Consider the following 27,189-nt stretch of genomic DNA (forward strand, 5'->3'; position numbering starts at 1 on the left):
AATCAGGTGAGAGTGAACACTGAAGCCATCCACAATACAACCCTCCGCGACACCTATAAGAGGGAAATGGATGCCGCAGTAACCGCAGACAACAGAGGACCTGGAAATGAAGCATCAACAAGTGATCTTCACAATCACTTGAAGAACGTTATCATGGATACGGCCACAAATATACTTGGCCCCAGCCGCAAAAGGGGTCGGAACGGCTGGTTTGACGATGAATGTAAGCTAGCAACGGAACGGAAGAATGCTGCATACCGAGTAATGTTGCATTCTCAAAGAACGCGGGCACGCGCAGAGACTTATCACGAACTCCGTCGAGCGGAGAAGCGACTTCACAGACGGAAAAAGGAAGCCTGGGAGAACCAACAAGTCTCTGAACTACAAAAGTACAGGGAGCAACCGCACCAGGCGCGCAAGTTTTACCAACAAGTCAGCAGGATGAAGCCTTATAAACCTCGATGCCCATCCTGCCGAGACAAAGAGGGAAATCTGATTTCCGACAGAATGGGCATATTAGAGCGATGGGTTGAGTACTTTGATGAGCTACTGAACAACCAGAACATCGGCGAGTTGGAGGTCCCGCCAACTGAAGACGACGGACAAATACTGCCACCACCAAGTTTAGGAGAAACAGTCCGTGCAATTCATCGGCTACAAAATCATAAGTCGCCAGGAGCCGATGGAATTACAGCCGAATTGATTAAATATGGAGGCGACCAGTTACACCAAGTGGCTCATCAGCTTGTGCTCAAGGTATGGGACCTGGGGCCTGACGATTGGCAACGAGACATTATCTGTCTCATACATAAAAAGGGAGATATCACACAGTGCAGCAATTATAGAGGTATCACGTTGCTGAGTACCATCTATAAGATATTCTCCACTATCTTGCTAGGCCGGATAGCCCCATACGCCCAGAACATCATTGGCCCATACCAAAGAGGCTTCACTCCAGGCAAATTAGCAACAGATCAGATTTTCTCTCTGCGGCAGGCGATGGAAAAACTGTTGGAATATGGACAACAGTTGCACCATCTGTTCATTGACTTTAAAGCCGCCTATGATAGCATAGCCAGGGTAAAACTGTACACGGCCATGAGAGAATTCGGTATCCCGATGAAATTAATAAGACTAACTAGGCTGACCCTGACCAATGTGCGAGGCCAGATAAAAGCAGCAGGATCACTCTCAAGACCATTCGACATCAACAACGGTCTACGACAAGGGGATGTCCTATCATGCGTCCTCTTTAACCTGGCCCTCGAGAAAGTGATCCGTGATGCTGAGGTAAATGCAAGAGGTACGATCCTCTTCAAGTCCACCCAACTACTGGCCTATGCTGACGATATCGACATCATGGGAAGAACCACCCGAGACAATGAAGGCAAGACAAAATATATGATGGCAACGTCAGCACCGAAGACGAATCAACCAACAACATCAAACCGCACTGGTCAAACACAAACACGAAGAAGAATAAGGATAGGAGAATACAACTTTGAGACCGTTGACAATTTCTCCTATCTAGGGTCGAAAATCGCAACCGATAACAACTACGATGATGAAATCCGCGCACGGTTGTTGTCAGCCAACAGAGCCTATTTCAGCTTACAAAGACTGTTCCGCTCGAAACGTCTTACCATAGGGTCAAAGCTCTTACTGTACAAGACTATGATCTTGCTAGTCCCCATGTATTCCTCGGAAACTTGGGTTCTTAGCAAGAAAAATTGCGAACTCTTGGCCGCGTTCGAGAGAAGAATCCTCCGAAGAATTTTTGGCCCCCTACATGAGGATGGACAATTCCGTAGCCTACACAATGACGAAATTTATGAGCGATACCATGACCGTCCGGTTGTGGATGAAATCCGGCTCAATAGGTTACGGTGGGCGGGTCACTTAATCCGTATGGATGAGGATGATCCCACCCGGAAAGTCTATAAGGGCAATATCTATGGTAGAAAAAGAAGACGAGGCAGACCCTGCCTAAGATGGAGCGATGGCGTGGGCCAGGACGCCAGACAGCTTTTAGGGATATCGAATTGGTGGACCTCGGCGCAAAACCGGGATGTCTGGAGTTCCTTATTAAGGCAGGCCTAGACCGGATACCGGTTGTTGCGCCGTTGATGATGATGATGAGTTTACTGTCTAGTGGTGGAAAGCATCGAAAGCCACAGTCTGGGACTTTTACCTACTAAAAACACGTCTCCTTATCCGCTATGCCCTTCGGAACTATCTAGAGACATTACATCGTTCGGCGGATCCAAGCCCTATCGGCTTACTCTTTCGGTGAGAATTGTTCGCTCACTGCACTCACTGAATACAGCTTATGGTGGAACTAACTGCATTCCATACTTCTTGGGATTCGAGCATTTGCGGAATGATCGTTTCCACTTATAAGTATCTTGTCAAGAGAAGTTGAAGCTGTTCCCCCTCATTTGTAAATCTCGAACATACGAACAGTACGTGCTCCGGGTCGTCGTATTCGTTTATACACTTAGGATAGAAGAGAGAATCATCATGTCCAAAACGATGTAAATACCTGCGGCATCCACCATGCTCAGTTAGAAATTGGGTCAAGTGATAGTAGACATTTCCATGGCTGTGCGTGATCCAACGCTGGATATTTGGAATCAGTCTATATGTTCTTTTCCACTGAGTCGGGAAGGAGCCCTCTTCCAAGGAGGTATTGAATATGGAAATGAACCACTCCGGTCTTGCTTTTATCGCCGTCTTGAAAATCACGTTCGGGATTCCGTCCAGCCCTGGTGCATTTTTAGCCCCTACCATTTCGGTAAGCTCATCCTTTGTTATCCTAGGGATACCTGTTGTGGGATGCTATCTTTCGGTCGCAATAGTGCATTTGGTTTGCTGTGGGAATAGAGTGGCCACTATTCTTCCTAATAAAACGGGGCCCTGCTTCCTTCTAACTTAGTCATTACCGCTCTATAGGATCCTCCCCATGGGTTGATGTCAGCCTCTTCGCAGAGTTCTTGGAAGAAATTCGGTTTACTTCCGCAGCTCTCTTCGACTAGTTATGTACCTAGCCTTCCGCTGTGCAATTTCCTGCTCATCATTTGCGCGTTGGTAGTTTGTTCTCACTTGCAGGCATATGGCACAAAGTGGTCTGATTTTGTCATTCCACTATGGTTTTGGTAATCTGTGATCATTATTTCTGCACCTTGGCATTGAGGCAGCACAGGCTGCGACCATGCTTCTGACAATTTGCTCAGATTTTTCACTCGCTGTACCTGTTTTTGTGGAACTATCCCTAAATATCTCAGTGAACATTTCCACTGCTTTGTCCGGCATGACTTTATGTCCTTTGGATACTCCATTTTTCTGTCCTCCACTACACTAAACAGTATAGCTTGATAGTCGCGAAGCAATTGTAGACATGAATACCGTCAACTTTGGTTCTTACGAACCTATTTCCAGGCGTTGTGGTTATTTTTTCAAACCGTCCTGTCGTCCAAATTGCACACTTTCCATTGTTGTCGGTGGCTCATACCGGGTTATCTTTTGGTCTGTATGGTTCGCTAATAATCGTCACGTCCGCATCGAGCTCAAGTACTGACTGGCTCAAAAAATCATTTACTCTTTGTTTTTGGTACCCTCCTAGACAACGGTCATTTTCCGCTTCCTGCGGCGTGGCCCTTATCACCAAACCCTGCATCTTTACACAGCAAGGATTCAGGGTCTTTCTCACAATCTTGTACCAGGTCTCCTTTTTCGCCACACCGTATGCACCGGTCAGACCTATCGCGCTTGCTTGTTGACATTTCTAACACATAGCAGGAGATATCTTCTCACGAATTCTACAGACAACTCACCCGATCTTCACATTGCCAGCTTCCAGCAACTTGTTTGTCCAAGCAGTTGGCAAGCTAATGATTGTCATTGGTGTGCCACCGTCTGTCTGACTGTCTGTCACATGCATTTTTCTCGGAGACGGTTGTAGCGATTGACACCAAATTTGGTGGAAAGGTGGGAACTGTGAACCCTCACGCATACAGTGAGTTACATCATTCTACGTCGATTTAAGGGAGGGGGGGGTCCCCATTTTTTTCACCAAATATAGTGATGTAGGGTATCAAATGAAAGGACTCGGTTACTACTTTTCGAAGCTGGTCTTAGTTTTGAGATTTGTTGGAAAGGTGACGAGTGCGTGGGGTTGAAACTGATCATTTCATTGCACAAAATACTTGTGAAAGTTGTCTGTCAGCGAGGAAGGATACAATACACATATGTGCGAATTATATCGAGAGGAACACTATTGGTTTAGGTCTTAGCTGGTCTGACTTTTTTGTATGAGGATTGTGTGGTCCTGAGTCTCTCATCCACTTGATGGCTTACCGCATTCATTTTGAGGTGTAACTTACTCGTTCCTCTTAGTACATGGACCAATATTTTCGGGAAAATACCAACTTTTTTAACAATTCCTGACGGCTGTGTTGTCAACGAATAAGCAACTCTTCAGACGCAGCCTCACCTACATGTTTTCGTGAAAGACCTGCCGAAATATAGCAATTTTGTTTCTGTATGAATACTAGCTTGATAAACTGTATACGTTAATTACTGGCACATATGGCGGACAGTGCTAACAAACTGTGATTATCAAATTGTTTAGCTCTGATAGGAGCGTGAGTTTTTTTGGAATCGACTCTGACGAATTGTTGTCTATAAATACGACGAGATTACCTACTCCATAACATAATATGACATTGCATTTTTGTAATCAGTAAAACACACGCCAGAATGCCGTCTGTATTATAAAATCTCCAGTCATCATTTGGCATCGTTTTATTTTGGAAATTTGGTTGGGGTAATCTTAAAAGTTGGTTGGTGTGTTGTACGTTTATTAGTTGACCCTACACACTGCTATTCGAGTTTTTATCTTATCACTCAAATTCCATTATTTGATAATTGATGTGCATGCAATTGATAGCTATGTACCGAGGTTATTATAGAGGCAAACGCTAACATCCAAATTGTCAGCCTAATAAGAGGGCTTGATTTGATCAGGGTCATACCTTTCGTTGCAGTGCTACTTAAGGTAGGTCGGCATAAAGATTGACCATGTCTTCAGTTCTACACTTCAAATTTGCAGGAAACACGAAGATACCCCGGCGATAAATTAACATCAGGTGACCAATTACACAAAGTGGTTTATCAACTGATGCCCAAAGTATGGGACAGCGAATCAATGCCTGACGACTGGCAAGCGATGGAAAAACTGAAAGAATATGGACATCAGTTGCACCATCTTTTCATTGACTTTAGTCGCCTATGATAGCACAGCCAGGGTAACATCGTACACGGCCATGAGAGAATTCGGTATCCCAACGAAATTGATAAGATTGACTAGGTTGAACCTGACCAATGTGCGAGGGCAGATAAAAGCAGCGGGGTCACTCTCAAGACCATTCAACATCAACAACGGTCTAGGACAGGGGGATATCCTATCATGCGTCCTCTTCAACCTGGCCCTGGAGAAAGTGATTCGTGATGTCGATATAAATGCGAGAGGCACCATCCTCTTCAAGTCCACCCAACTACTGGCCTACGAAGATGATATCGACATCATGTTAAGAACAACCCGAGATGTACAGTCTACATTCATCCAGATCAAGCAGGTGGCGCGAAATCTTGGACTGCAAATTAATGAAGGCAAAACGTAGTACATGGTGGTAACGTCAGCGCCAAAACCAAAAGAACGAACAACATCGAATTACAGTGGTCTAACGAAAACAATGAAAATAGGAGACTACAACTTTGAGACCGTTGAAAATTTCTCCTATCTAGGGTTGAAAATCACAACCGATAACAGCTACGATGATGAAATCCGCGCACGGTTGTTGTCAGCCAACAGAGCCTATTTCAGCGTACAAAAACTGTTCTGCTCGAAACATCCCACCTCTCTCAGGGACAAAGCTCTTACTGTACAAGACAATGATCTTGCCAGTCGTCATGCATTCCTCGGAAACTTGGGTTCTTAGCAAGAAAAATTGCGAATTCTTGGCCGCATTCGAGAGAAGAATCCTCCAAAAAATTGTTGGCCCCTTATATGAGGATGGACAATTCGGTAGCCTACATAACGACGAAATCTATGAGCGATACCCATGACCTTCCGGTTGTGGATAAAATCCGGCTCAATAGGTTACGGTGGGCGGGTCACTTAATCCATATGGATGAGGATGATCCAGTCCGGAAAGTCTATAAGGGAAATATCTATGGTAGGAAAAAAAGACGACGCGGACCCTGCCTGAGATGGAGCAATGGCGTAAGTCAGGACGCCAGACAGCTTTTAGGGATATCAAATTGGTGGGCCTCGGCGCAAAACCGGGAGTTTGGAGTTTCTTATTAAGACAGAATGTTATGTATGCAGAATGGTGTACTTCTGCATGGTTTGAATCAGACTGTGCGAAAGTCCCAGGACATCAAGGGAAGCCGTCAAGGATTTAGGTACAATACCTGTAGCTGACAATATTATGGGAACTACAACCATCCGCTCGAGACGCCAAATTTCTTTGATTTCCCGAGCCAATGGCTCATAGTTCACCTTCTTCTTCACGTATTTCCGTTCAATGTTGCTATTATGGGGGATAGCAACATCAATAATATACGCGGAGCGACCCGTCTTGTCAACTAACAGTACGTCAGGCTTGTTGTGTGCGGTATGGCGATCAGTCAGAACTTGCCGGTCCCAATACATACTGTAAGCAGAACTATCAAGTACTGCTTGCGGCTCATATCGGTAAACCGGACATGTTCCCGTGATCAGCTCATGTTTGTATGCAAGGTTTTGATGGATAACCTTACATACAACATTATGCCTGGTGATGTATTGCATCGGTGCCATAACAGTACAGCCAGAAATGAGATGGTCCAACGTCTCTAACGCTGAACCAGCACACAGCCATCTGTTCGACAGATGCAAATCGACAAATGGCTGTCAAAGACAATTCACGTGTTTACCGTGCATTGCCTTCGACTTCCATTCATCGATCCGCTCTTGGTCCGACTTCATCCCACTCAGAGGATTGAAAGATCGATCCTTCAAGTTAAGTGGAGTCAGTCCACAGTTTGCCTTACAGACAGCTGCATGTAAGGGACTCGCCTGCTCTTTACTGTCAGCAGCGAGTTGACTTGACGATGATGTTGTGCCGCCACGTCAACCACGCTTCTACCTCCGATGTCACGAGGCAGGTTCATCCGCTCCACGGCAGACTTTGGATGATGCATTCGGAATTTGGACAAAGTTGTCCGTATTCGCCGCTGGACGTTTTCCAGATCGGTCTTCGTCCACGGCAATATTCCGAATGCAAAAGCCAGTGAAGGGATAGCGAATACATTCAACGCGCTCATTTTATTCTTCCCCGAGAGATGCGATTTCAGCACCAGCTTTACACGTCGCAGGAATTCGGACAGCAGAGCTTCCTTCAGATCACCAACTCGAGCATGGGTTCCTTGCAGAATTCCTAGGTACTTGTAGAAGTCTGTCTCGGTCATAGCTTCGATATGGAGGTCACCAATGCTATGTCCGGCATGCGGCTCGTGATGACCTTTGCGGATGGCTTGGATTCGACACTTGTCTAATCCAAATTCCATCCGAATATCACGGCTGAACATGTCTATTATTCGCAACAGACTTCTAAGATGGTTGTCAGTACCAGCATACAGCTTGATATCATCTAGGAACATCAAGTGTGTCAGTTCGCACTTAGCACGTAGGCCATATTTTATTGCAAAACCATGCCCTCTAGCATCATTCAGTAGCCATGAAAGGGGGTTCAGTGCCATACAAAACCAAAGAGGACTCAACGAATCCCCCTGGAAGATGCCCCTCCGTATACGGATGGGCTCTGAGGTATTAGCACCCTCAGATGTACGCACCGATAAAGTGGTATGCCACCCTTCCATGACTGTCGCCCAAAACTTTATTAGTTTCGGATCAATGCGATACAGATGTAGGATGTCGATTAGCCAGGTATGCGGAACGCTATCAAAAGCCTTGCTCTTTGCAACCCCTTGACCCAACTCGGCAGCCCTTCTGCTCCTCGGGCAGAATGTTGTTGGTCTCGAGGTGCGCATTGATCCTTCCACTAATAATGGACGTGATGAATTTGTAGAGGGTTGGTAAGCAAGTGATCGGTCTTGTGTCTGCGGATTCCTGCACCGTGTCCTTCTTAGGGACAAGGTAGGTAATCCCCGCAGTGAGGAAAGGTGGAAATTCCTCCGGCCGACTCATGACCTCATTTATACTGCGTGCCAACCGACTGTGTACGCTGGTAAATTTCTTATACCAGAAATTCTGCACCCGATCCAGACCTGGGCCCCTCCAGTTCTTCGAGCTGTTTATGGCTCGTCGAACTTCCTCTTCGGTAACATCCGCGAAATTCATGCCAGGTGTATTGGCATGGCGGGTGCCTTCGGCGATGATCCACTCAGCATGCTGGGCGGGTAACCCCCCAAAGTCCACCCCAATACTCTTTCGCTTCCGTCACCGAGAACTGTGTTGTCTGGGCGCTCTGTTGGGATTCATTGAGAGATCTGAAAAAGCTCCACGGGTTCCTCGCGTATGTTGCATTCTGGACACGTCTGGAATAACTTTCGCCATACCGTCGTAACCGACTGCATATGACAGAAAGTTTCTGTTTTAGTGTGTCCACAATTTCAACTACGGGTGTCTCACAGGGGATGACATAGTTCCAGTAAACCCTCTGCACTTTATTTCTCACCCGCCGGCTGGCATTGCCAGTGCTGATCTGAATTAGTCTAGCAATGTCCTGCCTTAGTGAGTCCCGCCGACGTTCCAAACGAATTTTCCATGGTGGATCCCTTTTGCCACTCAAACTAATAACACGAAAGCGAATCTTCTGACCATGCAATCTGATAGCCGCAACTGCACCACAATACACAAGTGATTGTAGTTGCAGCAGCGACATATCAGCACACAGTCGAGATGCAATCTCATCATTGATTTGAGATAGAATTCCTGGAGTTGCTGGAGATGCATAGAGCCTGGGAATCTTTGGTCTATGCAAAGAATCCATATCCGAGAATTCTCTACACGCTCTTTGGAATTCGTCCCGAACTTCAGCGGAAACCTCAGCTGGACGGTGGAGAAGAGTGCTTCGGCGAGTACTGAAACTGTTACCTGCAGTGCGGCGTGGTGTTGTTGATGCCACCGCCTCTGCCCCCATCGACTCTCGGTCACCAGTTTCCCCGATGACTTCAAGTCGAACACGTTCCCTGATGGTGGCCGGGATTGTGTCGCTGCGAGTAATAAAGCGGTACTGGTCTGCGACTCGCTGCACAGTCACGTGCGCGAATTGCGGGAAACGCTCGACGAATCTCTGGTGCAACAAGGGGCGGTAAGATGTTGTACCCGCCCCCGCCGTTATTTCGTAGTAGGAGCGGATGATGAAGAGGTTCATTTCTTCAGTGCATTTCATCCGCTTCCTACGCGAACCTGCTGAAGTGGTCGCCACAGATTGTGGCGAAACAGCTGCAGCAGGCGGAGCCGTGCTTCTGGTCGTCGTGGCGCCTAGACGTCGAACGGCCCACGACTAGCGGTTTCGACGCCGTGCTGTCCATTACGAGAGCCTGACCCAGTCACCAAGTCAGACGACTCCCGCCGGTTATCCGTACCGGACCTTAAATTTCTCTTTCTTCTCATTTTTGGCGGTGCATTTTATCCCTAGCTGCCAGGTGTTGAGATAGCTTCCTTAGTGAGTAATCTGCAAGACTGCAATGTTCCTGCGCTTTCCTCACCTATCCCCTGAGACGCTGCGGTGGCGTACAGCCATTCAGACTGAAGCTATCCATCCCTCCTCCTTTCACAACCGGGCTTGGGACCGGCTTCGGCGGAGACCAAGACCGGATGCCGATTGATCCGCCGTTGATGATGATGATGACTAAATATATATACAGCGGCCCAAAAAAGTATTTGATATGTTATTATTAGAGAGCAAAAAAGTTATGGGCATCGCTAAGTTGTTAGAATTTAAGAAATCAAAAAACCCAAAGTACCGTTAGGTAGAATTACACAGCTTGACGGCAAGTGGTGTTGAGTTTTTTAAACGCATTAATCCTAGTTTGGTTTTGAGCGAAATGGATCGCAAAGGCTACCAAGGAACATTTAAACAGAGAGGTTACACTCCAAATCATCGGGTGCTCAGAGGTGGCGGCGAGGAAGATGGGGCGGCAACCGTATCGGCCAAACCAAAACCAAGTGGCCGAGGAGAACCTCCATAGTGGTGGTACCGGGAGACGCTGTAATCACTTTGGTTTGCCGGCCGTGATTCAGTAGGCGAATGCTCCAAAGGCCTAATCAGGGCGATCAGACCCGAGTCTGCACGGGGACTCATCTGAAGTGGCAAATTGGTCACGAAACCTTACCAGGGGTATACTGGTACCATGGGAACCGGGAAAGCCCCTGGACTCACATACTTCGGGTGAACTCCTGTTGTATGTGAGGACAGCTCGGTTATTAGCGGTTGGCTTCCCTAGTAGGAGTTTCATGGTGGTTGTGGTTGTGCTCAAACGAGAAGAGATCTTCGGGCCTCGACGCGGTGTTGCGCATCAACACGGGTGCCGTACTCCATAGTTCGGTAGAGATTTAGGTAATTCTTGCATCCACCAGTATGAATGCTAAGCCATGCACTTGGTATAGACTGGTACCGTTGTTGCTTGTCTCCGCGGGGCTCTGATTGTGGTCACAAAATCAATCCGTGTCTGAAGAGGACCGTAGGATTAAGTCTCACGACAGGTGCCTACGTAAAACACCATGGGCTTCACTCCAAATCATCAGAAATTACCTATTTTCAAATAGCCATGAAGCCAGTTCAGCTCGAGAGAAGCCATATATATCCAAAAAGAACGCAAGGATAGGCCTCAATTTCCTCGGGAATAAGTAAACAGGCCCGCAGGGTTTTGGTGGTGTATGGCGGCTGTGGGGGCGAGGAATATTGTGCCAATCAAAGGGACTATGGATCCCCGATACTATATTAACACTTTAAAAGAAAATTTGCGTGCCAGTGCCATGAAACTCGGAATCGACCGGAGCTATAAATTTTATCAGCTTTGGCTTCTTTACAATTGTCCAAATGTCATTAAAAGACCAGGTCAAAGCCCCGATCTCAACCCAATTGAGCATGTATGGAGTATTTTGGAAAAAAGGCTAAGAGATCGCCACTTTAGATGGGGGAGATCCTGCAGGAAGAGAGGTTGAAAATGGACGCAGGAAAAATTTGGTGCAATCGATGCCACGACGATTGCGAGGAGTTATTCGTCGTAAGGGAAGAGCAACAAGTTTTTAACTTTTTGTACTTTTGTTTTATGTCAAATACTTTTTTTGCTTTGAAATGACCTACGAAGATAAAAATAGCTCCTTTTTAAGGTTTTGTGTACACAAAACCTTATTAAATTCGGTTTACTGTCTGTCTGTCCGTCTGTCTGTTTGTCTTTTTTTTTTTTTGTTGAGTAGGTGGAAATCTTCAAAAAGACACTGGTCTGGACACACCAACGTGTGGGATTTTTACCCACTAAAACCACCCCTGACTCCCTCCCTGCCCCGCGAACCACCATAAGGTATTACATCACGGGGCAGAGTCAGCTCCCTCTAGCTTTGTCACCTTTCTTCTATACGCGGCGCACGTGACCGCGTTTTTCTCCTCTCCTCTGCTTTTCGCAGTTTATTTTGGATAGATGCGATCATGAAGTTTACCGCATCCCAATTCTCTTGATGTGCTACCATTTTCGGCACCAGATTTTCTGGTACCAGCACCTCCCCTAGAGTCTCCTGTAGATTCCTCCTTTCTTCCACAAATCTCGGATAGTGGAAGAATACATGCTCTGGGTCCTCTGGGACTCCATCGCAATTTGGACAATCGGGTGAGGTCTCCAATTTAAACCTGTGAAGGTATTGGAGATATCCTCCGTGCCCCGTGAGAAACTGGGTGAGATTATAATTAATCTCACGGTGTCGTCTCTCCAACCACTCCTTGATGGCAGGAATGAGCCTGTGCGTCCACCCCTCCCTTTCAGTCTTCTTCATCCGCGATGAGGAAGAGGTTGGCTTTGCATTGTATATGTTCGCCATCTCATCTGCCAAGATGTCAATCGGCATCATTCCAGAGATGACGAATGCTGCATCATCTGAGTCAGTCCTGAAGGCAGAGCATACCCTCAGGGCTGTCCTCCTGTAGACTGAACTCAGTTTGGTAGCGTTCCCTGACATCCACAACGCCTCCCTCCAAACTGGGGTTGAATAGAGCATGATCGAGGTCACCACCCTGGCTGTAAGCAACCTAGAGGTATGCCGTGGCCCTCCAACGTTCGGCATCATCCTTGCCAGGGCCATACTTGCAGTGGATGATTTGTCGCAAACATACCGCACATGTTGCTTATAGCTAAGCTTCCTGTCTATCACCACTCCCAAGTATTTGATGGTCGGCTTGGAAGTGATAATATGATTCCCGATTCTAACACAGGCGTAATTTCTCTTCCGGCGCTTAGTGATAAGGACCGCTTCCGTTTTTTCCTCCGCAAGTGTCAGACCAGAGCTCATCAGCCAACTTTTAACAGCACCGATTGCCTCACTTGAGTATAACTCAGCATCTTCGAGATGCTTTGCGACAACAACCAGTGCTATGTCGTCAGCGTAACCCATCACTGTGGCTTCCCCCGGAAGGGGAAAATTAAATACATCGTTGTACATGATGTTCCACAGTAGTGGGCCCAATACGGAGCCCTGCGGGACACCCGCGGAAACAACGTACTCCTGGGGTCCGTCATCGGTGTCATACCAGAGCCTCCTTTCAGTTAGGTAACTATCGACGATGGCAGCGAAATAGGCGGGAATACCAACCTTCGCTAGGGATTTGCGTATTAGATTCCAATTGGCAGAATTGAATGCATTTTTCACGTCCAGGGTTACTACCACGCAATATTTGCTGGTACTACCCTTTCCGTGAATTGCATCTTCGGCCAAGCCAGTAACCAATTTGATGGCATCAATGGTTGATCTGGCTTTACGGGACCCATACTGCCTATCTGAAAGGCCGCCTTGACTCTCAATAACCGGGAGTAATCTGTTATAGATTACCCGCTCTAGCATTTTCCCCACCGTGTCCAGGAGACATATGGGTGGATATGAGGTTGGTTCACCTGGAGGTTTACCTGGTTTAGGCAGAAGTACCAACTTCTGCCGCTTCTACGCCACTGGAAATATCCCCTCGGACATGCACGTTTCGAACAAGTCAGCTAACATGTCCGGTCTGGATTTCACGGCAAGCTTAAGGGCCTTATTCGGTACTCCGTCCAGGCCCGGCGCTTTATTGTCTCCTATTCTACCGCAGATATCCAACAGCTCGTCTCTGGTGACTGGCGGAATTGCCGCCACATTCAGAGGTGGTTGGAATGTGTCGGTGCTCTCCTCTTGCTGGGGGAATAACCCCTGGATGATTTTTAGCAAGAGGGTGGAGCACGTGATCAGCGGAGATGAATGGCCTCTGAATCGTCCCATCACGATTCTGTAGTTTCTGAGCAGAGCTCCTTAAAGCATTTTGTCTTGCTTCGCTGGATGGCGAGCTTGAGGTTTTTGCGGGCTGCCTTAGAGACGCGCTCTTTTTGCCCCTGTTCGACTCTACCTACCGCCCTCTGAGCCACTCTTCTAGCTCGGTGGGAGGCTGATCAAAGGCCGGTCAGTTCATCATTCCACCCGTAGTTTGGTCTTCTACTGGGAAATGAACACCTTCTAGGCATGGACGCGTCACACGCTTTGGCAATGCATTGAGCCAGATGGACGGCTCTTTCCGTAGAGGTGCCTGCTTTATCAGGCTGATCTAACCACACCTCTATGAAGGTCTCCTCATTCAAAGATTTAGCAGACCAGCCTGAAATCTTTCTCGGTTTCGGGCATGATAGCTCTTTGGCCAGTGGCTCGACACATGTCTCAAAGAAGATTGCCTGGTGATCGCTGTGGGTGTAGCGTTCACTGACACACCAGGGCATACCACGCGCCAGAGAAGGGCTGACAAAGGTCAGGTCTACAATTGAGCCTGATCCCCCTTTCTGGAAGGTGTTTACAGCACCTTCGTTAGCCAAAACTATGTCCATCTGCGCAAAAGCTTCTAATAAACTGCGCCCCCTAGCATTTAATTCCCTACTACCCCACTCTAGGGCCCAAGCATTGAAATCACCAGCAATCATCTTTGAACTTCGTCCCTTCGCGTCGAGAACAAGATTATCAAGCATTTGCTGTCTGTCCACCACGCCGAGGTTTAGGTTTTTGATGTGTTTAGAATGATTTCTAGAATCAATGGACGTAATTACTAGGACTAGTCCTTTAAAATTGTCTCAATAAGACAGTTCAGTACCACGGAAAGATATCACAAGTTTAACTGTTTACAAATTGGCTTATTTTAGTAAAATTTGCGAATTACTGAAAGTGATGAAAAATCTTTGTAATTATCCTTCAAACTTTCCAGTATAATAAATGAACTTCATTAGCATACCGTCACATTTTTCAGATCCCCGTTGTACTGAAGAACTTCTTTCAGAAAATTTGAATTAACCCACTTTGGCGCTTCCAGTTCATCCGGATTGAAGCTCATTTTGTTAGTATCACTACACACTCTCCTCGACTGTAGAAAGATCGAAACTAATCATTGGTTCTACAGTTGAGCTTATATATATGTAGTTATGAGAAAGCAGATTAGCAGAACTCATACTATAGCTACTAAACTTTGTTTTGAATCCGCCTTCTTGATTTATGTATCTATTAAGGAGGGAGGCACGTAATTTTATAAAGAATCATACCAGCAAATTTCATAATTATCCATTCATTACTTTTTGAGTTAGAATTCTTGCAAAGGTGAACAAAGTCGTTTTGAGAAAAACACGTTTGAAAAAAAAAATTGTAAAGCCGTCTCTCGGATTTGACACATTTCTTACTATTAATTACCAACAAAGTATAGTTACAACAAATACAAATATAAAAGTATTTACAAATACAATGTTTACATTCTGCTACAAGATTACGGAAGGACATACAGCGACTACCTCGTGGACGCTCGAGCCTGCGTCTGACCCGATAAACGCTCGGTTCTACGCTCATAAAATCTAATGGAACACGAAATTTCATTTTGACATTTGACAGTTGACGATCTGTGCAATAAAAAAAGTCGATTTTGAAAATCTCTTAACGTGGTCTCCCCCTTAATTACTGATTAAGAAAGAAGAAAATGTGGGTGACTTCTTTAATACCATATATAGCATGCTATTGCCATATTTGTTATCAGTAGAAGCACCTATTCGAGATAGTGAAGTCGATGCATTGTTTACATTCGTTGGGGCAAGAATTCGATTGAATCCAGGCCTTGAAACGTGTTAAAGCACTTCTTTCAAGGCCATATATGTACATATAGTGCTTTAATTTAAAATCATCGTCGTCCTCTTTATAGCGTGACTCTCTAACTCAAACTTCGGATTTCAGAAATTTCCTTCGTCAGCTGTCTTAATTCCGTATTTACGTTCTCCTATAATTCACTAAAGCATAGAACTCCTTTTACTGGTGATGGTTCCACATATTTCGAAGTCACTGAATTATGTGTCTTCAAATTTAGATTGATCCGGATGGAGGGAGCTGTTTTGTTAGGCAAATCTTACCTGGCTTAATGGTGTCTTCTCTACGATAGCTTTGGATGTCCTCATTTCGCACGTGATCGTATCACGTAATGCCAGTGATTCAGCGCCCCTTTATTACCGCAAGGGGGTGTTCATCAACTGTGGTAGCCCGTTAGTATTTGGAACCATAGAGGGCAACACTTCTCCGTCCATATCCTCGCGGGATCACTGCAAAGTATGACTTCGCGAGGAGAACACCTATACAACTAAGTCACGAGTCCGTCGTGCTTTCTGGGCTGGTTCCAGTTCCTGCAGCTTTTCCTATATCACAGTTACTATTGTGTTTATTGCACTCCCATTTGCTGCGGACCTCAGCATTTCCTCCACGAAATTAAGGGGCCCAACAATTCCATTGAGAGCGTCGTTTAACTTCCATCTTTTTGCGAACCTCGGACAGTGAAACATAACATGCTTCGAGTTCTTGGGTGTTGCCACGCACTTGGGGCAGTTTGGGGACTCATCTGATCCGCAGCGATGCAAGTTCTTCCTGTGTCCACCGTGTCCCATAAGGAACTGCGTTAGGTGGTAATTCAGTTCAGTCTGTTTGCGCTCGACCCATCAATACACGGGATCAGAGTAAGGGTCCAGTGGCTTTTTTTTGAATAATCCCACCGTTGCTACCACCTCCTGTACAGCTCCTTCCTAGCGATTTTTCGGAAGCCCGTAGTCACTTGGGGCGGATTCACCCTCCTTCTCCGATAGAGACGGTGTGCCTCATTCGCTAGAAAATCCAAAGGAATCATCTCCACGATGACACACACTGCCTCACCAGACACCCTCCTATATGCACTGCGCACCCTCAATCCGATTGCCGGTATGCCGAACTTACCCTTCTCTGGTTCACTGTAGTATCCAGGCCGCACGCCCGTACAGGAGCCACGTATTGCAGGATGGATTTCACCACCCCTGCGACAAGCAGCTGGCGAGTAGATTGCAATATTATGCATTATCCTTGCTAGAGAAGAACTAGCCTTTGTGGCCTTTTCGCGCGCATAGTCCAAGTGTCCCTTGAAGCTTAAGTTGGCATCGATCATTACCCCCAGGTATCTAATGACCGATTTTGAAAGGACCTAGTGAATAGCAACCCACATTATGTTGTTTTTCCTGCGATTGGTAATAAGAACCGCCTCCATCTTATCTTTCGCCAGGTTCAATTTCACCATTCGGTGCCATGCTTTGATAGCATGAATGGTTTCGCTTGCATGCAGTTCTACGTTCTTGTTATGTGGCGCAACTACTATCACTGTCAGGTCGTCTGCAAAACTAATCAATGTTGTCTCCTTTGGCACGTGAAAACCGAGCACTCCGTCGTACATTATGTTCCACAACCGGACCCCCAATACGGATCCTTGGGGAACACCTGCTGCGACAACATATTCCTTCGGCCAGTTGTCCGTCTTGTACCAAACAAATTTCTCCGGAAGGTAACTCTCGATAATCCGAGCTAAGTAACCAGGGACACCCATTTTATCTAGGGTATCCTAAATCCACCTCCAATCGGTTGAGTTAGAGGACTTCCTGACACCCAGCATCCCCACCGTGCAGCACTTACCAGCGGCCGATACCTCCCGGGCCAGGTCCATGACCGTTGCAATGGCGTCGACTGTGGACCGCGCTCTGCGAAACCCAGACTGCCCCTCCGACAGACGCGCGACGAAACGAAGTAGCCTGTTGTATACTACCCTCTCCAGCATTTTCCGCATAGTGCCTAAAAACACATAGGGCGATATGAGAAGGATGCGCCAGGTGGTTTTTGGGGCTTTGGTAGCAGCGATCTCTGCCTTTTCCACTCCGGGGGAAACACTCCTGATTCAAATGTGCTTATGAGCCATGCGGGCTTAATTTTAGCTGCCAACTTCAGGGATTTGTTCGGAGTCCCGTCCAATCCCGGAGCCTTATTATTGTTCCGATTCATCCACAGATTTCCGGTAGTTTCTGCTCGGTAACCCCTGGGATTGTGAAGACGTCCTGTTGGACCGTTGGTTGAGGTCTACTTTCTTCCTGTTGTCGGAAAGGAATTGCGATTATTTTGATCAAGCGTCGCGGCTACGTCACTTGGGGTGATTTTTATCCACGAATCTTGTTACTTTATTATTTAACTTCGTAAGCAGCAGCCCACGAGCTCGTATTTACTCTACGGCACAACTGCTTGTAGCAATTCCGCTTACTTTCTCGTATAGCCTTCTCAAGGCTACTTCCAAGATCGCGGTATTCTTTCTCCGACTGCCGATGTCTGGCTTCCTTCTCGTCCTTTGGTGAAGTCTTACGCTCACTGACGCGATGCCCTCAACAACGCGATTTTTGGTTCCACTAGTAGTTTAGTTTCCTAATGTGGTGAAACTTTCGCCGCGGCATTGTAGAGTCGCATGCCTCAGTTACCCGTTGACATAACTGGCTAACGCCGTTCCCTCCTATGCACTGCGCACCCTCAATCCGATTGCCGGTATGTCGAACTTACCTTTCTCTGGTTCACTGTGTTATCCAAAGCGCGCGTACAGACAGGAGCCGCATGCAGCATCAAGGATTTAGCCAGGGTGCCCTTAATCCAATCCCAATTGGCTGAGTTAAAGGCAGTCCTGATATCCTGAGTTATCACCGCGCAGCACTTATCAGGGCGGTACAATGGTATCAACCGAGGACCGCGCTCTATGGAACCCATACTGCCGCTTCGGTAGACACCCGCTCGCTCCACGAAGGGAAGCAGCCTGCTATACATTATCTTCTCCAACGTCTTCCCCATAGTGTCTCAAAGACAGATAGAGCGATATGAGGAGGGGCTTTGGGTTTCGGTAGCAAAACTAACCTTTTCCACTGAAAAGGAAATACTCCTTCGACCATGACCAAACGTACTTATTAACCATGCTGGCCTGATTTTAACAGCCAATTTCTGCGCTTTGTTCGGAATCCCGTTCAATACCGGAGCCTTATTATCCCCAATTCGTCCACATATTTCCCGCAGTCCCTCCTCGACAACCTATGGGATTGTGAAGAGGTCCTGTTGCACCGTTGGTTGAGGTCTACTTTCTTCCTGTTGTCGGAAAATAATTGCTTGTAGCAACTTCGCTTACTTTCCCGTATAGCCTTCTTAAGGCTACTTCGAAGATTGCGGTATTCCTGCTCCGGCTGTCTCCTCGCTCGCTGACGGGATGCCCTCAACAACGCGATTTTTTGGTTCCACTAATAGTTTGGTTTCCAACTGTGATGAAGCTTTCGCCGCGGCATTGTGGATTTGCATGCCTCGCGGGTAACTACCCGTTGACATAACTGGCTAACTTTTTCCAACGCCGTTCCCTTTGAGTCGTAATCTCTGCCTCGGAAGTTGGGCACGCCATCCAACGTTGGCGAGTACGATGTCCAGCTCTGCGAAGGTTTCAAGCAAGATTTGGCCCCTACTTTAACCTCGACTTCCCCAGTCTAAAGCCCACGTGTTGAAATCGCCGGCAATGATTTTGGGGCTGTGGTATCTAATGTCCAACATCTCCTGATATTACGCTAATGTTGCACTAGGAGGAGCGTAACAGCTGTAGATATGGACACCGTTGACTTTTGCTCATACAAAGGCATTCGACTCTCCAATGCTTTGCGAGAGCATGTCTTGAGCTGCCTCGCAATGGTTGAGGTTGATGTGTATCAACCTGATTTAGCCCTAAGATTCAGCTCTCTCCTATATGCCGGGCTCCTGCCACCACCAGCAACGTGTCGGTTGTCTAATCCCTTTTTCCCTTTGCACAACATGCATCGTGGATCTCCAGTGTAGTCTTTGATAAGACCTTTTCCCCACTTCCCGCATCTTCTCGACCTATCGTGCTCACTAGTGACCGAAATCGAGGCATCTGAAATATCTTTTGAGAGATATTTTTCTCTAAGTCGGCCCACGACCTAGCCTACTTTAACCTTGACCATGGTAATCAGTTTTATCCCTGATTCAATCGACAAGTTAATGATAGCGGTCTGTGTACCTCTGCTGTTTTCTTCATCCTTTTGATCGCACTTTCTTCTATTGTGCTAAGGTTGAATTGTTCCCTTGGCGCAGCAGAGATATCCTTTCGTAATGTGATCTCGTCTAGGTCTCTACACTGGATTACTATCTGTCGCTTTCGAGCTTTCACGTGCTTGCTCACTTAGCACCTTTTCAACCTGGCCACGAAAACTAGATTTGTTTATCTCCAGCATCAGATCCCCCTTGTGCGTACGCCCGATACGACTCATACTGCTGCCCAAGTCTGTCAATTTCCGATCGGCTTTAACTTTCTGAAGGATATCGGCATAGGACCTATCTTTTCTCTTGGAAATAATGATTATTTCCTGACGAATCTTCTTCTCCTCCTTTTGCCGCTTTTTGGCGCCCATCTTCGTCCTTTCTTCGGGTTAACAAGCTGTAGGCTCTTTCCTTTTTTCAAAGTTGAGGCCGTAATCGACACTTTTTCTAGCGCAACTTTCTTCGGCGGAGAGGCCCCTTTTTTCTTGGCCGGTGGTTGGATACCAAGGGATTCACTTATTCCATTCCTACTTAGTTTGCCTGCGTTCTCATCTACGTTATGTTGAGGAGGCGTCACCTGTGTTTCCCCCGTGGCTTTGCCACACGACGGTTGGGCGTTTTTTTCCTCCGCCGATCTATTATAATATAGGACAGCTTAATGCCACGTATCAGTGCCCTGATATTTTGGTGGTTATTCCGTCTCTCCTTAATGGACTCCCAGAGTTAATTTATGCATTCCCCAGTGAAATAAACGCTTCCACGATTGTCTTTTACAGTATCGACAATTTTTTCAGTCCGCGGACTCTCCAAATTCCGTTCCGAGCCCCGCAACCAATCTCGACGGACTAGGGGTAATGTCGTCCTCAGTGGTGACTTCCCAAGTTTTGAGCTTTTGCGAAAAGGATCCGGTGTAGATTTCATTTCAGCTCCATTAAGATCTCCGCCGCAGTAGCCAAGTTTCCCACTACCGAGGCAATACTGTCGCTGGACATAGACGACCGGAGGCTCGCTTGCCCACTTCCAAAAACCTGTGCTGGGTTCTCGAAGCCCTGCACCGTAAAAATGCTATCTTTCTCATTCTCCATATTTGGTTTGATTTCTAGGTGTCCTTCCCATTGCCAATTTTTATCCACGGATAGGCGTTTACTTCCCACTTACCCGGCATGCAAGTCTCCTGATGCGTGCATGTGCATGTCCATAACGCATTCACCGAGCGTTCCATTATCCGCACGAAGAGACGCGCCTGATGTTAAATTTGGCAACTCCGCACAGGTCAAGCCTCCCGTCTCGCAGACAAAAACCATCAATCGCCACTGCCCAGGGACAAGCAAAAGTACTTCTGAGATCAGCGTATTAGATTTCAAGAAGGAGACATGCCTAAAATGGTATTTGCACTGAAGCAAAGAATGAGTCCTGAAGAGGCTCTTAAGAAGGCTCAGGACAGATCTAAGCCTTCAACAGCGGAACCGAAAAAACGGGGAGCAGCGGAGGTCAGGTCACAATAGGGGAATGTTACCAAAAAACTCAAACTCGAAGCCAGTATGGGGGAAATGTCAGGAATGAAGGAAGGAGGCAGAAGACCCGCAGTTAGCTATGCTAGTGTGGTCAAGGGCGTTCGACTGGTCATACTGCTGAAAACATTTGCAGAACACATATTCACTTGTGGGGACCTGTGAATTATCGAAGACGTTGTTGCCAGGCAGATGTGTAAGGGATGCAATTCGAAGCGTTGGCGTTGGAAGATGAATTGAAAACTATGAACTGCACACTTTTAGAGTGCTATGAAAAGGCTTGTCCTATTTCCCGAGGCCAAAGCGGTAAAACAGTTCCTTGGTGGAACCGGGAACTTCAAAAACTTAGGAAATCAACCAGGTGACTTCTGAACCGGGCTTGCAAAAGTAATAAGAACGAAGGCTGGTTAAATTTCAGGAATTCACAGCGTGAATGTAAGAGGCTCGTTAGCGTACTGTGAGGAACTGGGAGGCGAAACAGAGACTTCAAGGCTGTGCAGAGTCCTTAAAAGGGATGAGTCGGCCAAGTTGGACTCTCTTAGAAAACCCGACGGTACTTTCACTACCTCCATACTGGATTCAGTACAGACCCTCCTGGAAGTACACCATCCGGGAGAACGGGTGAGAGAAGTGGCAGGGGGAGAGTTGATGGTCTTTGCAACCCCTTCAACACGGAAGTGCTGTAAGGGGAACTGGAACACTGCGACAGCGGTTGTTACCCATGAGCGAGGTGAGAGCTGTCATACTGTCCTTTGAAAATTTCAAAGCACTTGGTATGGATGGCATCCATCCGGCAATGCTAAAGGAGGGTATGGAGCACTTAGAGCAACCTCTAAGAAATATTTTTCGAGGATGTCTTGCTCTGGTGTACGTACCTTCCTCTTGGCAAAGGTTAAGGTAGTCTTCATACCGAAACCTGGGAAAGATGACTATTCTAATGCAAAGAACTTCAGACAGATCAGCTTGACTTCATTCTTGCTGAAAGATTTGGAGAGACTGGTGGAGCGTCACATTCGTGGTAACGCACTTAGGTCGCACCCACTTAATGAAAATCAACATGCTTGCCAGCGTAGAAAGTCCTGTGAGTCTGCTCTTCATTCTTTGGTTACAAAGATAGAGGATGCACATTTGAATGGTGAGTACGCGATGGGAGTGTTCGTGGACATTGAAGGGGCTTTTGACTGTGCGCCTTTTCAAAAACTTTGTGATGCCGCCACAGCGCATGGTGGTGATGATCCTTTAATAAAGTGGATCCATGCTATTCTAACGCAGAGATTGCTGTGCGCTGGGGTGGGTGTCGATCGATATAAGACTGCAATGGTATTATTCATAAAAAGGAGGAAATTGGATGGACTTTACCTTCCTGAGATGAGGGGTACTGCCTTTCAACTCTCCGAAGAAGTGAAATATCTGGGGATCACTGTAGATAAAAAAGTTCTTTGGAACAAACATGAAGAAGTAAAGGTGAAACGAGCTCTCACAGCTTATGGGCTGTGCAGACGGATCTTTGCCTCGGCATGGGGACTCAGGCCTCATGTGCTAATGTGAATATTCGTTGCTATCATTAGGCTGATGTTCGTTTACGCATCCGTAGTGTGGTGGGCTAAGGTGAGACAAAAAGGTTTTCACCATAAACTGGCATCCCACGCAGCTCTAAATGCAATACTCAATTTGCAGCCCCTGTTTCGTAGAAGATATAAAGTTACCCTGAAGCGTAGAACTTGGAAGTCCCAGAGGAATGCGTGGCGGGATGTACGGAAGTCTTGTACACCGATGGCTTAAAAACAGAACAGGGTTCGGGAGCCGGAGTCTACCTCTCGAATAAAAACGAGATGTGGGCTTCTCCTTTGGGACAGTATGCAACGGCGAGTATTGTGAGCATTCGGACAGGCCATAATTCACTAGCTAGGCATATGTTCAGAATAGGACTCTCAAGATGATACGTGTGCCTCCTGTAATCAGGAAGCGGAATCCACAGAGCATTTCCTATGTGCCCCGCCTATGGACGCATCAGGCATCAGATCTTCGGTGCCGATGTGCTCCAGTTGCGAGGGGTAGCATCACTTCCACTAACGGAAATTCTGCGATACGTCAACGAATCCGAAATATTCCGCTAGATGGGGTGGCGAGTTCAGTGGGCCAACGCGGCCTGAGTGTTCAGAAGCTGTATCTTCTCCCCCACAAGACACACACACACCTGTATGATGGCAAACACATGACAAGGGTGTGAATTATATCTATTTTTAAAGCGCCTATAGTTTGAGCCTAAACTAAAGCTAGGTTGTTGTTTAGGATCTGCGGGATGTTAAGTCCCCATTCACTGGATGGTGGACCGGACTAAATGAGAAGCAACTTACTCCCTCGTTTTTTAGTCCATGGATCCCTAGTATTGGAGCGTAGCACCCCAAGCATTAAGAATTGAAAAAATCAAAAATTTGACTGACGGTTTCGTCCAGGGCAGAGGCAACTCATCAGGCGCTGCCTCACCTCTGTCCTGGGAGCAGCGTGCCGAAAGTGCTCCATTTTTGTATAGAATATTCCTTTTTAAGTGTTCTAACATCCTCTTTGAAGATTGACTTCTAATTTCAGACTGTGCCTATTAAGGAAGTCAACAATAATAAATTTTAACTAGAAAGCTTAATCATAATTTATTAGATCGTCAAGAACGCCTTCATGCAACAGGACTGGTAATAATTCCTTCACATACGAAATATAATTAGGTTGGCTATAAAATATCTTGAACAGGCCTGGATTCTTAAATAGAGTTTCGATGTCGTCTTTTATTTGATCTTTATCTGCACAAAGAAGTGATGAAAATGTGGCTAGAAAAAGTAATTCTGGAAATAAAGAAAAGATACTGTAAATAAATCTTCGAAGAAATCTAACAAAACTTTAAGTAAATGTTATGGAAACTAGATAATTCAGGTATGAAAAATTTTGTGCTTCGTTATATAAGGAACATAAGAACTACGCCATCTTTTTTTTCTTCAGCTTTTGTCTCGTTCACAAGCGGGGTCGGTTTCGCCATTTGGCTCTATCGAATGCTTGATCTGGGTGCAATCTCGTGGCTTTTAAATCCCAATCCAGCGTATCAAGCCACCGTTATTCTGGCCGGCCTTTTGGTCGTTTACCGTCGACTTCGATGTTCAAACCAATCTTGGAAAGTGAATTCTCGTTAGCGCGTATTGCGAGGATGCCTCTCTCGCAAATTTTCCACGATCGGTGCAACTCCGTAACGATCGCGGATATCCTCATTTCGGATGTGATCAAAACGTGTCACGCCACTAGTTCAACGTAACATTTTCGCCTCCATTACCGCAAGACGTCGTTCATTGTCTTTTATAGTCGGCCAACACTCAGAACCATAGAGGGCGACGATTTGAGACGTTCGTATGCTGGTCGCAACCCCAGATGAAGGGGGAGGGTTTGAGGCAACGTACTCTGTACTATCCTCAGTAAAACATAAAAATAAAATGCTGAGATTAGGGAAAGAGATAAATAGAATACAGTTCGAGTTATTCCACTATGCTAAATCCTACCTGATCTCTCTTGGGGGCAGGTCCCAGGACAGGCCGACCAAGAAAATGCACTCAATGTCATTAGAAACAAGATGATCGGATTGAGTCGCAAGCCTCGGAGAAATGCTAGGGCGTCCACCTCAGTCGACGCGGCAGGGCAGGCCCCGGTCCTGTCGAGAAATGGGCAAGGGTTCTTCACGCATGGACGGCGTCAGGACGTAAGCAAGTGAGTCCGAACAAAATGGACAAAACAAAGGCCTAATTAGGGCGATCAGACCCCAGTCTGCACGGGGACTCATCTGAAGTGGCAAATTGGTCACGAAACCTTACCAGGGGTATACTGGTACCATGGGCTTTCCCGGTGGAAAGCCCCTGGACTCACATACTTCGGGTGAACTCCTGTTGTATGTGAGGACAGCTCGGTTATTTGCGGTTGGCCCCCCTAGTGGGAGTTTCATGGTGGTTGTGGTTATGCTCAAGCGAGAAGAGACCTGCGGGCCTTGACGTGGTGTTGCGTATCAACACGGGTGCCGTACTCCATAGTTCGGTAGAGATTTAGGTAATTCTTGCATCCACCAGAATGAATGCTAATCCATGCACTTGGTATAGACTGGTGTCGTTGTTGCTTGTCTCAGCGGGGCTCTGATTGTGGTCACAAAATCAATCCATGTCTTAAGAGGACCGTAGGATTAAGTCTCACGACAGGTGCCTACGTAAAACACCATGGGCTTCACTGTCAGCGCAACTGAAGTCGAGGAGGCAATAAAACGAATGAAATCGGGGAAAGCCACAGGACCTGACGCACATCGCATCTGAGCTCTGGAAAGCGAAGAGCTGGGACCTAACACTGTGGCTCAGTGCATTCTTTAATTGAGTTATTCAGAAAGGAAGAACACCATCTGACTGGTAAGAAAGTGCCACAGTTCCAATATGGAAAAAGAAAGGTAGTCCACCAAAATGTTCAAATTACCATCCGATCTGGGTATTTTCTCATGTCATGAAGATTTTTGAACGCATTTTTGAGAACCGTATTCGTGACATCGTTGAAATAACCGTGAATGAAGCCGCATTTGTCAGAAACTGCGGAACTACTGACGCAATACATGCTGCGCGGTTACTCATGGAGAAACACCGCGAAAAGCATCGCCCTCTTTACATTGCATTTTTGGATCTAGAGAAGGGGTTTAACCGTGTGCCACACGAACTCATCTGGTATGCTTTACGACAACACTTAGTGCCAGAAGAACTCGTGCGCTGGGTTCAATTGTTCTACCACGATCCGAACAGTAAAGTTCGAAGTATGGCGGGTGTATCAAAACCGCTTCGTGTCTCTGTTGGTGTGCATCAAGGAAGTGCCCTCTCACCACTCCTCTTTGTCTTTGTTATGGACACCGTCACACGGGATATCTAACGTCCAGCGCCCTACACACTGCGGTCTCAGATTGAGTCTAAACAAAACTGAATTTTTGACGACCGATCCTCATGAAACAGGCACAATCACTATCAGCGGCAGTGATCTGCCTAGAACTGAGCGATTTGAATATCTCGGATCAAAGCTATCAGCCAATGGAGAACTGCGTTATGAAATTGCTTCACACATTAACGCACGGATGAAGTGGCGTTCCACAACTGGTGTTCGTTGTAATCGACGTCTCAAATCTAAAATTTACCGCAATGTCACCCGTCCTGTCGCTTTCTATGGTTCTGGGTGCTAGCCGACTATAAAAATAACTATAAGAATGAAAGTCGTCTTGCGGCAATGGAGACGAAGATGTTGCGTTGGACTAATGGCGTGATACGTTTTGATCACATCCGAAATGAGGATATCCGCGAAGAGAAGAAGTAAATCCTTTCTTTCGTTATAATGTTTCGCTTTCTCATACTAAATATAAACAAAAGTTGGCTTACCCATATTTCGGTATGACTTCAAATCCAACTCCAGTTGCTCGAATGTAGGTAATGGGCCGTCGTAATCACACTTCTCCAGGACATCAATGAATGTATCGAAATAATGCCGATAGGCCTTCGGTCGCATACTGGGCGGAACCACGGCTGACATGTAGATAAGATCGAAGGCTGGCGAACCCCAATGGCATATTTGAAAGTCAAGCTAAATATTTGTCAATAATGAAGTAATACCAATAATTGCTAAATTTAACTATTGTATACCAGTACAACTTCTGAAACGTTTATTCCATTTTTTCCCTTGAACATCAGGTTTTTGATGTGGAAGTCACCATGATTGAGGACCTCATATGCTGTAGGTGTATTGACAGTTTGCGCACATTTTTCTATGATTTTGTCAAATGAAATTTTCTCCAGCTTTTCTGAGGCTACCCCAAAACCAGGTAATGATTCTACGAGTTGTTTAAAAAACGTGAACGGATCTTGGAGGAAATTTAAAATGTCCATGTCACCCAAATTAAAAAGCCCTCCTTTTCGATTGAGTCCTTTGTGGCCCTGAAAGTTGAAACTCTACTTTTACATA

General features: G+C 46.4%; 2 protein-coding genes across 2 annotated transcripts in view; both read right to left on the minus strand.

Annotated features, from left to right (window-relative positions):
- Positions 1-14,662, minus strand: part of LOC119660338 — a 42,913-nt gene extending 28,251 nt beyond the window's left edge. The window contains exon 1 of the mRNA XM_038068824.1: positions 14,523-14,662. Within this exon, the coding sequence (XP_037924752.1) occupies positions 14,523-14,621 (99 nt within the window). The 5' untranslated portion in view covers positions 14,622-14,662. The remainder of the gene's footprint in view (positions 1-14,522) is intronic.
- Positions 14,663-23,812: 9,150 nt separating this feature from the next.
- The window catches only part of LOC119660092, a 34,676-nt gene continuing 31,299 nt past the window's right edge, over positions 23,813-27,189 (minus strand). Inside the window, exons 11-13 of the mRNA XM_038068468.1 lie at positions 26,871-27,176; positions 26,610-26,811; positions 23,813-24,020 (exon numbers count right to left, since the gene is read on the minus strand). Of these exons, the coding sequence (XP_037924396.1) occupies positions 23,821-24,020; positions 26,610-26,811; positions 26,871-27,176 (708 nt within the window). The 3' untranslated portion in view covers positions 23,813-23,820. The remainder of the gene's footprint in view (positions 24,021-26,609; positions 26,812-26,870; positions 27,177-27,189) is intronic.

Source organism: Hermetia illucens, chromosome 6 (assembly GCF_905115235.1).
Source record: "Hermetia illucens chromosome 6, iHerIll2.2.curated.20191125, whole genome shotgun sequence".
Classification (NCBI taxonomy): domain Eukaryota; kingdom Metazoa; phylum Arthropoda; class Insecta; order Diptera; family Stratiomyidae; genus Hermetia; species Hermetia illucens.